We start from the raw sequence: 13,750 nt of genomic DNA, 5'->3' as shown, positions 1-13,750 counted from the left end.
CATGAGAACCTGCAAGCCCAACAAGCGCCCCGGGGGGTGGGGCCCCCACCGCTGGGCCGAGGACCAGGCTTCGAGAGTCACCAGTGGTCACAAGCTTAGACTGTGGTTTGAATCCTTAGCTCTGCCACTTGCTCATCTGCACTTTAAGTGGTCGGGTCACTGTGCACCATGCAGAGGCTGAGTGTGCTTGTGCTTGGTTAAATAGCATTTCCATAGAATTTAAGTCCACCTGGAACCTCAGACTGTATCTGGAAGTGGGGTCTTTGCAGATATAATTAAGTTAAAACGAGGTCATACTGGATTCTGGTGGGGGTAAATCCAATGACTGGTGTCCTCTTGAGAAGACACACCAATTTAGAGGGAAGAAGGTGGTGTGAGGTCTGAAATAGAGAACAGAGTTATGCCAACATCAGCCTAGGACCATCACTCTTGTGAGGATTAAATTACCGATCATGTACCAAGTGTTTAGAGTAGGGCTTGGCACATAGTGAACATTTAACAAAGTTGAAGTTCATATCATTTTTTGGTTTTATCAACACTTTTCTTTGTTCTATAAGACTATAAAAACTTTCCCTTGGATTAAAAAAAAACAAAAAAATCAATACTCTAGAGAAGAGTATGAAGTATGGGTTCTCAAGGAGGGGTGATTCTGCTCCCTGGCCAAGGGATGTTTGAGACTCTCCACAGAAATTTCTGGCTTTGCAGGACTTGGGAGGGAGGTGGGGGCTGCTGTCGTCTAAGTGAGTAGAGATGTGGGTTGCTGGTAAAGATCCCACAAAGCACAAGAAGGCCCCCATGGCAATGAGTTACCAGAACCACAAGTCAATAGTGTGAGGCTGAGACACTCTGGTACCAGGCAAACACCAAAGTCGCCTGGCCCTTGAGTCCTGCCTCCCAAGAGTGTCCAGCGCTACACGATTCCTCCTGGCGAGAATGATCACCAACATCCACCCTCCCCACCAAAGCAAAACGGAGCAAGCCATAGCAGTAAACAGCAGCGCCAGCAACAAAGCAGGACTGGAGCCCTTCTCTGCTCCGCCTCCCAGGCTACAAAGGCCACATGGCCCCCGTATCCTCCGGGAAACACAGGCTGGGAAAAGCAGGAGGGGTCCCGGCCGACCCCCAGGCCCTACCTGCGCCAGGCAGAAGTGAGTGCGCTGCGGGCCCAGGGCAGCCGGGGGTGCAGCCATCAGGGAGGAAGGACAGTAAGGACCCCGGTCAAGGACCCCGGCGAGCGGAGCTGGGGTGGTGATGATGGGGATGACCATCGGGGCAGATCTGAGGCCCTGGGTGACGCAACTCAGTGACGGCAGGACACGGGGTGGGGTGAGGGGCTGCCAGTATGTGCTTCCGGCGTCTGGGCAGCGTGGGTGGACGAGGGGAGGTGCCGCTCGTATACTCAGAAAGCACCAGGAGGCCTGATGATCTGCTGATCAAACGCGCGCAGGAGCCCAGAGGGAACACCTGGACCAGCAAACAAGCTCGCAGGCCCCGGCATCCCGGGACCGCGAGTGCCCGTGACTGCCTCACGGGCCGCTGCTCTGGGCGGCGTCCACATCCTCTCTCTGCGCGCCCTCCTGCTGCCTGCGGAACACGCCAGTCTGCAGGAGACGGAGGAATCTGCTGAAGGCGCCCAGCCCTGGCTTCTGAAGGAGTCAGGTGGAGGGAGGGCCAAGGAGACACACGGGGATGCGCCCTGTGGATGCGCGTCTCCGAGAGGCGACAGAGAGAGGAAACGCGTGTTGGGCCGTGACCGCCCACCGAGAAGGCCTGGTCACGTGACGCTCACGGGTCGCTGCACATCAGGGGTGGGTGTGGGGGCACAAAGAGGTGCACAGGCACGGGCACACGTCTGCTCACATGGAAAGCAGCAGCAGAACGTCACGCTCCCTCTCAAGCTGATGCGGTACTTCTGCTCCTCTGTCTCCCCATGCTGTGATGAAGCAGATCAGGATTAGGGAAGAATAAGCCACGGCTCCCTCCCAACCTGCCGTTGGTGTTGAACAGACCTCTGACTCCATGTTGGTTTTGTTTTCCCCTGGCAAATCAAGGCGTCTCCCCAGGGCTGTGCACAGTGAAGTTTTCAAGACGTGCAAAGACAACCATATTCCAAATCAGAGCGGGTGGGACCCTGAACAGGGGAGCATGGACAGCCCAGGGGTCCCTGAAAAACCGAGCCCGGATCACCTAAATCCAGTCTAACCTCTAAATCAGGTTTCGGATCACAGATTTGTTTACTTTCATTTGGTGATAATTGTTCACAGCAGAACATATCAGAAAATTCTATAAAAGGAACCACAGCCAGGAAATAGTAAATAATTAATCACCCTCCCTCCCAGCCTCTTGCATCTCTGTTGATATAAATGACCGTATAATTCCAAACCCAATTATCACTACTTAGCCGTTCCATTTTGTAGTTAAAATCCCACAAAATTAAAGTGCATCAATTGTTAATGGTAATAGACCAGACAAGGGATTAAAGATTATTTTAATGTTTATTTCCTGTCAAGAGATCTTCTGGCAGGAAACACTGCAGACAAAAGGCGGTACACTCAGATGAGATTCATATATTTAAATCTTCTAACTTCTGAAAACATTATGGATATAATTACTTGTTTAATTTACTCGTTCCCTCAAGATACGGGCTGGGGAGATCAAGCCAACTTTATTATATCAAGTTCTCAGAAAGGAAAGGCAAGCTCTGGAGCATCTAGTAAGCTGGTTTATCCTCAGTGATCACATCAGCTTTGGAGCCTGAGTCCCTGGGCGCTGGGTGCTGCTGACAGAGGGGAGAGGCAGAAGCTCGGGGTAAGGGAAGTGGGTCTCGGGTCCACTCTTGCGCCTGCGACCAGAGGCCTAAGTGGCCACAGGCCTTGAAGCTTCCCTGAGCCTCGAAGCTTCCCTGAGCCTCAGTTTCACCTTGGTGACATAGCGAGACATAAAAACAAGTGATGAGGACCAGCAGTGCACACTGGACGGAGGTGCCAGAGGCCGGGGAGACAGCTGCGCGAGGCCAAAGTCACCACCAGCTCCCAGCGCAAGCACAGGCACCCTGACGTGCATGCGGCTGCTTTCAAGGTGGTCGCCCAGGTGAACCGTAGATGTTCAGTTAATCTTTCTAGGTCATCACCGAGACAGACACGTGCACACGTGCTCACACACACATGTGTGGGCACATCAGAAAACACAATCGCAACATCCAGGGGTCCTTTGAACACAATCTGAGAAATACTGGTCTATTTCCAGAAATCCAGATAATGGCAAACATAGGTTCCATCCCAATGTCCAATCAATTTACTCAGGATGTAGGTTGAGAGAGACTAAGAAGTTCAAAGGCAATAAACAAACAAACGGGGAGGAGGAATGGGCAAATAGATTGTTTGATAAGACAAAAAAACTAACTGCTCACCTAAAATTACTACTTAGATCCTGGAGAAAGACTCTAGAATATAAAATACGTGATTACATACACATATAAATAAGAGAGAGGGAGGAACCAGGGGGCAGGATGGTTGGATGGACTGACAGATAGATAAAAACAAGAACTGCTCACCTAAAATTACTATTTAAATCCAGGAAAAGTCAGAATCTAGATAGAACTTGAGTCCCTCTTCCCAAAGCACTGAGTGTATTGTTTTACCTGTTAATTTCTGCCACCTTCATTTGAATATAAAAACCATGAGGGCAGAGTTAGCTGTGTGTTCACTGCCATATTGCTAGAATGTAAAATAGAGCCTGGCACACAGTAGGTGCTTGATAAATATCACTAGAGTAGACCGTGAGAGTAACTGTATGATCATTCTGTGTCTATGAAGGAATTCCCGCCTCATGAGTCTCATGTCAGTATATTAACCTGGTTTACTATTAATAGTAGGGGGCTTGGAAATGAGGTAGGCTGAGAAGCCCTGCCCAAACCACACACCCAGATGCAGGGTCAGAGCTCGTCTGAAATCACGTTGGCTGACTCTGCACCCAGGGCTCATTCCGTGACGTCACTCTGGCCTTTGGAGAACGTCCCTCCATCTGAGGATGAGGGAAGGCACTTTGCTTAAGAAGCAAAGAGATGACTTACAAGGAAGTTTCTGCAACAGTTTGAGTTCCCAAAGAGGGTGTGACCTAGGGCTTAGGCTACTCAGTGGAAGTGAAAGGATACTGGGGAAGTCAGCCATCATGACCACTATGCTTACGTGGTAAAATATACAAGGCACGAGGAAATATCAAACTGGAGTTCTTATCTTTAAAAGGACACTGCCCGTCTCATGTTCGATGTAAGTCAAGTCATTATGCTGGACAACCATAAACTTACAAGGCACTGTCAATTATATCTCAATAAAACTGGAAGAAAAAAAATAAAATTTAAAATAAATATATATAAATAAAAAAAATTATGCGAAATCAAAAATACAGTGTTCATAATGAGAACCTACTGTTTAGCACAGGGAACTCTACTCAACGTTCTGTGGTGACCCAAACGAGAAGAAAATCCATTTATGTATGGATATATATGTATGTATATGTACATGGGATATGTATATGAATATGGGATATATGTATACGTATAGCTAATTCACTTTGCTGAACAGTAGAAATTAACATTGTAAATTAACTATACTGTAATAAATTTTTTTTTTAAATACAGTGTTTAAACTATAAAAAGGCTAACTATCTAACAATGGTTAAACAAAATACAATTCATTCATATGGTACACTCTTAGTAAATCAGGAATTTCTCTAAGCAATGTTTAGTGACATGAGAAATTATTAAGAAAAAGAAAATATATAGAGAAAATATATACGTATATATACACATATACACACAGATTATGTTTTTTAAAATGTTTAAACTTTTAAACATTTTAAAAGCTTAAACCCAAATTTGTTTTTTAAAAAGTCATCACGTGGAGGAGAGAAAAAAATAACAAAATATTAAGAGCAATCATCTTAGGGCAGTGGAGTTAACAGAACTTTTTAATTTTCTTCTGCCTAAGTGCCTAAATTTTTTTTCCTCCTCTTTCTACCATGTGTACTATTGACTACATATTCAAAAAAAAAAAAAACTTTTTCAAAGTAACACACGACTCTTGATAGAAGAGAGAGGGGGGGAAAAAAAGTTCAATCAGGCCTTATGCCTGGGTCCAGTCAAAGTATTTACTTAGCTCATGAGTTAACAAAGATTAAGAAATTCATGGTCTAATACATACATATATAAAAGAAATATGTGCCTATCTACGAACTCTGTTTTCATTCCAGAAAAGTAAGACTCTAAAAAGAAAAGGACTGTGGCATCTTGTCCCCAGCACCCGCTTCTTGAGCATGATGAACCCTCAGTCCTGGAGGGAGGGAGGGGGCTGGGAGTCCTGGTGCTCGTGGCTGGGTGCTGACCCCGCGAGCAATTGTCATGGGGACTCGAAGGGAGACCTCGACCAGGCTGAGAAACGGTTGTGCCCTGGGCGCCAGAGAGGAGGGTGAGCCGCTGGCGGTCTCCGTGATTCATCGCAGCTTCCTGTACAGCCCCTTGTAGCATCCGCGACTACATTTGGTGATCATGGGGCACAGCTTCCAAACATGCTCTAAGTAACTCAGAACCTTGCTCTCAAGTCGCCTTCTGGGCCTGGCTTATTGTGAGGGGCTTGGAGGTGTTTCCTTTAAAACAGTCCCAGGAAAGCCAGCCATACATTCATCGGATACCTGATCTCCACAGGAAATAATCACCACAAGAAAGCAAAGGACGAGGGACTTCCCTGGCGGAGCAGTGGGTAAGAATCCTCCTGCCAACGCAGGGGACGTGGGTTCCACCCCTGGCCCAGGAGGATCCCACACGCCACGGGCCAAGGAAGCCTGTGCACCGCAACTACTGTGCCCCTGCACGAGAGCCCATGAGCTGCGACTCATGAAGCCCTCGCACCCTAGAGTCTGCGCTCAGCAGCAAGAGACACCACCGAAATGAGAAGCCCACACGCAGCAATGACGAGTAACCCTGCTCGCCACCAGAGAAAGCCTGTGCTAACAGTGAAGACCACAGCGCAACCAAAAATAAATTTAAAAAAAAAAGGGAAGAAAGCGATTGATGAGGCTGACCATCTCTGTGCCTGGCATTCTGCCAGCCATCTCACCTGCACAACATCTAACTCCATCAGGTACAGTAAATAAGGCTTCCCATTTTAAAGGTGATAAGACTAAGGCTCAGGAGGAGTAAGGTTGGTTATGACTCCCACCACTTTGGAGTAAGCCCGATTTGTACTCAAGGGGGCCTGATTCCAGAGCTCATTTCCTACCTGAACCAGTGGCTGGAGAAGAGGAGGAGAACCAGAGAAGGCTGGATGCGGCCTGGGGAGGTGAGCTGGGTCTCTGCAGGTGGAGGAACAGAGGGTCTTGGGTGGGGGAAAAGAAGGAATTGCCCAGCAGGTACCGGGTAAAGACAAGAGTCGAGCCCTGGGCCTTGGACGAGCACCAGGGGTACCACCTGGCATCCCTCCAGCCCATCTCTGATACCCTCCTAACAATCTGCTCACACTTCCAGGGACCCGCATGGCTTCCCACCTCCAGGGGACTTGTTCTCCTGCCAGAGTAAGACACTGAATAGCTGCCTGTATTCAACCTGACATCCACAGATATTTAAGAGTCTAATTCGATCGTTACATTTTTTCTGTAGACACAAAGGAACCGCAGGCTTCTGGCACCTCGGGGCTCCCTCTCGCATTCACCGAGCCCATTTAAGCGTGCTGGGGAGGGATACACACGAAGCAGGGCCGTTTAACTAAAGATGCTGTACAATGGGGCTACTTCGCTGCCTGACAGTGCAGGAAACCTTGGTGGATCCTAACACCAGCCAAGAGATGCTGGCCACCGGGGCTGGGGTGGGGTCCAACTTGCTCATGAATACGGTGGCTGAACAGATGGGCGATGGCTCCAGCAGCCAAGGGTCTATCAACTGAGCTCAAAAAAGCCAAATCCCCGTCAGTGCCAGGCTTGGGAGACGCTCCATTAAGGAGACTCTCGTTGTTACAACAGTGAAGGATATAAACTCAACAGCCAGCCCACTTTTTCCCCCGCCCCCTTCTCACTGGAAGGCTCGTCATGTAGGTGATGCTATAAGCTCTGAAACTTCCCGTGTGCCTCAGGTGGCTGGCTGGCAGAAATGCACCTTTGCAGGCCAGGTGAGGTTTGTGGGGTGGGCGAGATGTGGCATGGAAACCCATTCCCTAACCTTTCACCAGGCCTGAAATTTACTGTGAACGGAATTCCTAAAAATCCATGTTGGCCTCTGATTTAAAACCACTAAATCCGAGTCCCTGAGATTACCTCCATTGTCCTAAGTACATCACTGTGACAACATATGCGAACTGCACGACCTCAGAGACGAGCGCGGACAACCTCCATGTGAGGAATGCGCCGAAGGTGGCTGTCCTTGGATCCACACCACTGAGGCTTTAGGGTCAGGCTGAGGCACTGGGAGAACGCTACCATCTCACCAGCGGGCTGCCGCTGTGCCCGGCTCCCATCGTGGTGGACGACAGCAGCAACAGTACCGGGACCCTGATTTCACACAGGCGACAAAACTGCAATCTGTGTTCACTTGGGACGCGTGTGTTGTCTCCAGCTGATGGAATTTAAGGAGGAAGTTATCTGCAAATGTACAGAAATGAGTATGTTTTTCTGAAAGACAAAATACTACTCAGCCGTAAGAAAGATGAAATAATGCCATTTGCAGCAAGACGAACGGACCTAGAGATGATCATACTAAGTCAAATACCCTATGACATCACTGATAGGTAGAATCTAATGTTTTTTAATTATACAAATGAACTTATTTACAAACCAGAAACAGAGTTGCAGATGTTGAAAAATAAACTTATGGTTACTAAAGAGGAAATGTGGGGGGAGGGGGCGGGATAAACTGGGAGCTGGAGATGAACATACACACACTATTATACACGTGCTCAGTCGCTCAGTCGTGTCCAGCTCTCTGTGACCCCGTGGACTGTAGCTCACCAGGCTCCTCTGTCCATGGGATTCTCCAGGCAAGAATACTGCAGTGGGTTGCCGTTCCCTTCTCCAGGGGATCATCCCAACCCAGGGATGGAACCTGAGTCTCCTGCATTGGCAGGCGGATTCTTTACCACTGAGCCACCTGGGAACGACCAGCAAGGACCTACTGTACAGCACAGGGAACTCTGTTCACTATTCTGTGATAACCATATGAGAAAAGTACCTGAAAAAGAATAAACAAATGTGTATGTATAACTGAATCACCTTCTGTACACTTGAAACTAACACAACATTGTAGATCAACTATAAGCCAATAAAATCTTAAAAATAAAGAGTACTGAGAAGATATACACATCTTTTCATCTCCGAACTATGCCTTGAATAAACTGAAGAAACACTGTGGTCACTGTATGTAGTGATACATTAAAAGGGACAAAAAAAGATCATTTTTATACAACTCAGCCAAACGATTTTTCTTCTCCTTTTTTTAAAAAATTCATTCATTCTTCCTGTTTCTTTTCTTTCTCATCCTCCTTCCCTCCTTCCTTAGAGCGCCAGGATCAGTCAATTCCCCTGACTGTCCATTAACCGGACCTGTGAGATGGGGACAGAGGGTACCTATCAGGTTTCCCTATGGGTTAGATGAGATGATGGGTGCGCCCACTTGGACACTTTGGACTTTCAACAGATAAAATGATCGTGTTAATGGCAACAAAGTTATTTTTACTGAGGTCAGAAGTGGCCACACACACGAAACAAAACAAAAAGACCAGTGGTAGAGGAGAGGAAAAGAGTGGGAGGGGTAGGGCAGATCAAGGTCGTGTGATGACAGACAGGGGAAGAGCTGGGTGAAAAAAATGAACAGGGCAAAGTCAGCCTAGCAAATAAGCCAAGGCCACCCAAAGGACAATAAACAGGGGCCTTCTAGTCAAAGCTTGTTCTAGCAGGGGAGTCAGCTACCATCGGGGGCGTTGGGCAGAGGCTCAGAGGCAGACAAGGAAGAGGGCACATTTTCTAATAGGAAAAGGGAAGGCTTCAGTGTGTTATGATTGGAGGCTGTCAGCCTGGGGAAGCGGGGGGCAGAACAGCTAGGAGCGTGACATCCTAGGGGCTTGGTTTGGGAGCATATCTGGTTTTCTCTAGCTGGTCCTGAAGTTGGAAGTAAGGACAGAAATTAGCAATGCTGGGTGTTACTGACCAAGTCCTGACCATTTCTGGCTGACGGCTGCAGAGGCTGCAGGTCAGAGGTCTATGATCAGATACAGCCTGGCCATTGTCCATTTGTATACTCAGTCTCTCATTAGCAAGACCATTTAGTGACCCGTAACCGTTTACCCCAAAGCTGTCCAGGAAAAAGACTGTGATGAAAACTCTTCCCACAAGCAGCCTGTGCAGGGAGACTGGCTGGACCACCCACAGTGCCTCCCGACCACAAGGGCACTGAATTCTCAGAAAACTCCCCACAGCCTAGGAACAGACTCCCCGTCGCCCCCGGCCTTCGCACGGGGGTACGCGTGAATTTGAGAGGAAAAAGGTGCTCTGGCGTCCTACAGAAATAGCCATTTTTCATACCGCTCCTGGGAGGTGGTAATTTATTCAGGCATCTTTCAACATACTTCCTGTCTGATGATCTTCTCTCAGCCTTCATCTTCTCCAAGGTGCCGCACACCTGTCCTGGGTGAATAAGTGCGGTGTGCGGATAGGAGGGTCCAAGAAGCTGGATGAACAATGGAAAAGACTGCGCTAAAGCAAATGGAGAAGAAAAGCTCACTGTTCATGTGAAATTTCTGCCAAAGTGACTACTAATGTTGCTCTTTAGAAAAACAGCAGTTTTAAAAAAAAATCTCTAGGTCTTTATAGAGTTGGAGAGGAAAATAGTTGGGATTTCCCTAAAGCAGGAAAAACTTGGTTTCATGTCACCAGCCTTAGCCAATACATGTTTGGTCTATGTTCTAGAACTTTCTGTTTTGGATCTAGGATTTAAAGCCAGGATCTTCCACTTAGCAGACAGGTGATCCTGAGGTTCACTTGTGATTATTTTGAGGCAGAAGGGAGGTGACATTCTAAGGGCTGGTGTGGGGACTAGAGCTTAGTGAGCACAGAGGAAATATAGCTATGATTTTTTAAATGGGGAGGAATAGGCCTGCTCTTAGAGAATGGAAGCAGGGAAGGTTTAATGCAATGCAAATTAGGCCAAAAAGGCAGGCTGAAATTTATCTCCTTCCCTAACAGATCCAAAGGTGCTCTGCAAAGTATCTGATTACATGTTGAAAAGGGACCATTATTCTACAATCCTGTGATTTGTGTAATGATGTATTTGTGCAGAAAGTCTGCAGGGGGTCTTTCCGACCTAGGGATCGAACCCAAGTCTCTCTTGTCTCTGGCACTGGCAGGTGGGCTCTGTACCCCTGAGCCACCTGGGAAGCCCATAAATGTGGAGAAAGGCAGAAGAAATCAGAGTAACCAGCCAGTCTCCAAGGTGGAAAGAGAGGTGAGCCAGACTGTGAAGTGAGCTCTTCAACATGGTCTTCGTGTGCCTGGCTGGCATTCATTGGCCCTTCCCATGAAGCACCCTAATTCCTGAGGGAGACAGTCGTATCCTCGGTCCCAATCCGTGTGTTTTGGCATCTTGTGATGGCATATGACCTATACTGTGCAAACATTCCTGCAGGCTGAACCAAGAATCCCAACCCCCTTCCCTTAGCCAACAAGATCAATGCTAGTCAACTGGTCAACTCCAGGTTTTGACAAAAGTTGCATCTCGCTTTACCATCATCAATGGAGGATGCTTCTACATCTATACAGGGAAAAGCTGAGCCCCACAGGGGAAGAAAAAAAGTTCATGACATCTGAATACCCAGGTCCAGCAGAGGCTGAACCCACGCCAATCCTGGAATTCTCACTTACATAAGGTAATAATTACTTTTTCCCTCCTCTATAAGCCAGAGAAGGCAATGGCACCCCACTCCAGTACTCTTGCCTGGAAAATCCCATGGATGGAGGAGCCTGGTAGGCTGCAGTCCATGGGTTCAGGAAGAGTCGGACACGACTGAGCAACTTCACTTTCACTTTTCACTTTCATGCATTGGAGAAGGAAATGGCAACCCACTTCAGTGTTCTTGCCTAGAGAATCCCAGGGACGGTGGAGCCTGGTGGGCTGCCGTCTATGGGGTCGCACAAAGTCAGACATGACTGATACGACTTAGCAGCAGCAGCAGCAGCATAGCCAGCGAAGCATACACAACCCAAGTAAATCAGAATGGGAGATGGGAGACAGAGGAGGAGTGGTTTTTTTCATGAAGTATCAGGACATCAAGTGATCTGGTTACTCATTATGGCAAATGCCTCATGCTGGAAAAAAAAAAATTTTTTTTTTTTTTGCAGGAGTGGGGTGTTGTCCCCCAACACCGCCTCAGCTGCTGAGTGAGCAAAGAATATGAATAAACTCCGTGGCCACAACAAGTCCGGGGCTTCCTTTTAAATCAGTTCCTAGAAGGTGAGGAACCAGTATATCATAGTGAGACGATCATTTATAATGGGACCTTTATTAGGAGCCAGGGTATAAAAACTATGTGAAACAGCCTCCTAAGCAGATTCGGTGCGTGGCTGATTAGCCTCCTCTCCCACGGGGGCCAGCCGACTCGAGGCAGTGGTGACGACACCGGGAAGTCATCCGTTGCCAGGCCGCAGGCCTACAGCTGGTCATGTCCAAAGGGGCCTAACTGCTTCCTCAGGGCACAAGGGGGCGCGTGGCTGCCGCGTGGGCTTGAAGACACGAGGACCAGGCTCAGGTCCCCTGACCTGGCTGTGCGGTGTCCGCGCTGCTCACAAATCCCGTGGCAGCTACAGTTTGCCTCTGTGGTCTGGCTTTGTTGTTGGATAAATATGAGGAAGCTAGGCACACAGCAAGTACTTAGTAAGTGGTAACTGTTTTCTAAGAGTACATGTTTCTGTTTTAATTCTTAGGCGTGAAAAGAGCAGGGAGAGGCTCAGTACAGTTGGATCTCGGGTCTACACAGCTGTCCAGAGACAGCTCCCCTGTCATTTCAGGCAAAGAGAAGAGGCCCGTATCTTGGGTTATGGAGCCTGGGTTACCGGGGGCAGGGGTCACTGCCCAGCCATCATTTATTGAGAGCTTACTCTGGGCCAGGCACAGTTTTAAGTATTTCACTTCCGGGAACTTAATCCTTGCAGAATCCCCATGCAGTAGGTACTAGTAGTAATACCAGTAACAACAATGGTCAGTCAGTTCAGTCGCTCAGTCACGTCCGACTCTGTGCGACCCCATGAATTGCAGCACACTAGGCCTCCCTGTCCATCACCAACTCCCGGAGTTCACTGAGACTCACGTCCATCGAGTCAGTGATGCCATCCAGCCATCTCATCCTCTGGCGTCCCCTTCTCCTCCTGCCCCCAATCCCTCCCAGCATCAGAGTCTTTTCCAATGAGTCAACTCTTTGCATGAGGTGGCCAAAGTACTGGAGTTTCAGCTTTAGCATCATTCCTCCCAAAGAAATCCCAGGGCTGATCTCCTTCAGAATGGACTGGTTGGATCTCCTTGCAGTCCAAGGGACTCTCAAGAGTCTTCTCCAACACCACAGTTCAAAAGCATAAATTCTTCGGCGCTCAGCTTTCTTCATAGTCCAACTCTCACATCCATACATGACCACTGGAAAAACCATAGCCTTGACTAGACGGACCTTTGTTGGCAAAGTAATGTCTCTGCTTTTGAATATGCTATCTAGGTTGGTCGTAACTCTCCTTCCAAGGAGTAGATACTAGTAATGATGTTAATATTAGAAGCGATAACCCCAGGGTTTCACATTTATTAAGAGCATTGAGAGTGCCTTGGACAGCTAGGAGATCAAACCAGTCAATCCTAAAGGATTGCACATTCACTGGATATTCACTGGAAGGACTGATGCTGAAGCACCAACCCCTTGGCCACCTGATGCAAAGAGCCGACTCACTGGAAAAACCCTGATGCTGGGAAACACCGAAGGCAAAACAGAAGGTGGTGGCAGAGGATGAGATGAATGGATGGCATCACCGACTCGATGGACATGAACGTGATCAAACTCCAAGAGATAACGAAGGACAGAGGAGCCTGGTATGCTACAGTCCACAGGGTTGCGAAGAGTCGGACATGACTCAGCAACTGAACACAACAGCTAACACCAAGATGAGGGATGTAGCCTGAACCTTGACAGCGGGATTCCAGAATCTGTTAACTGTGTCCCGACCCTAAAAGGCTGGGCAGGGCTAGAACAGTGATGCTCTTCCTGTACCTGTGACCAACGTGCCTGGTGGCCCCCAAGTCCCCACCGATGAGTCCTGACGTGTAACTGAGGTTACATGTCAAAAGGCACAGTGGGTTAAGAGGGAAGTGGCCTCGGGCCTGCGCTTATCTGAGCTGGCAGGAGCCCCCGGCAAGAACATGGCGTGCCTGTGAATCTCATCCGTCTGGCGGGCCCTGAGGGTCGGGAGATCACAGAAACAAACGAGGTGAGAAGGGATGGCCCGGACGGGGAAGAACTTGGCCTGATGCACACGGATGGCGCTCTGCAGACGTCACGGATTCCCACTGAGGCTGGAATGCAAGCAGGCAGCCCAGACAGGAAGGGTCTTGGAGCAAAAAAAAAAAACGTCAACATGGAGGGACAGAAAGAGGAAGTTGGAGACTGAAGCCCTGGGTTCAAATCCCACATCTGACTTCTCCCCTCTCCCCTGTCCCCTGCACCCCCTCGCTACTGCCCCCTCC

The 13,750-nt window shown here is 48.5% G+C and overlaps 1 protein-coding gene across 5 annotated transcripts in view; it reads right to left on the bottom strand.

Moving 5' to 3' along the window:
* The window catches only part of WWOX (WW domain containing oxidoreductase), a 908,337-nt gene that overhangs the window by 461,611 nt on the left and 432,976 nt on the right, over positions 1–13,750 (bottom strand). Inside the window, exons 9-10 of one of the 5 annotated variants that reach the window (XM_061385882.1) lie at positions 9,606–9,706; positions 2,895–8,583 (exon numbers count right to left, since the gene is read on the bottom strand). The exons of 3 other annotated variants lie outside the window; for them this stretch is intronic. In XM_061385882.1, coding sequence (XP_061241866.1) covers positions 8,574–8,583; positions 9,606–9,706 — 111 coding nt within the window. In that variant the 3' untranslated portion in view covers positions 2,895–8,573. Of the gene's footprint in view, positions 1–2,894; positions 9,707–13,750 lie in introns of those variants that run through there. One more of the 5 variants, XM_061385880.1, reaches the window with a different exon arrangement.

The sequence above is a fragment of the Bos javanicus genome, chromosome 18, assembly GCF_032452875.1.
Source record: "Bos javanicus breed banteng chromosome 18, ARS-OSU_banteng_1.0, whole genome shotgun sequence".
Classification (NCBI taxonomy): Eukaryota; Metazoa; Chordata; class Mammalia; order Artiodactyla; family Bovidae; genus Bos; species Bos javanicus.
This window is presented reverse-complemented; position numbering and strand designations above follow the sequence as displayed.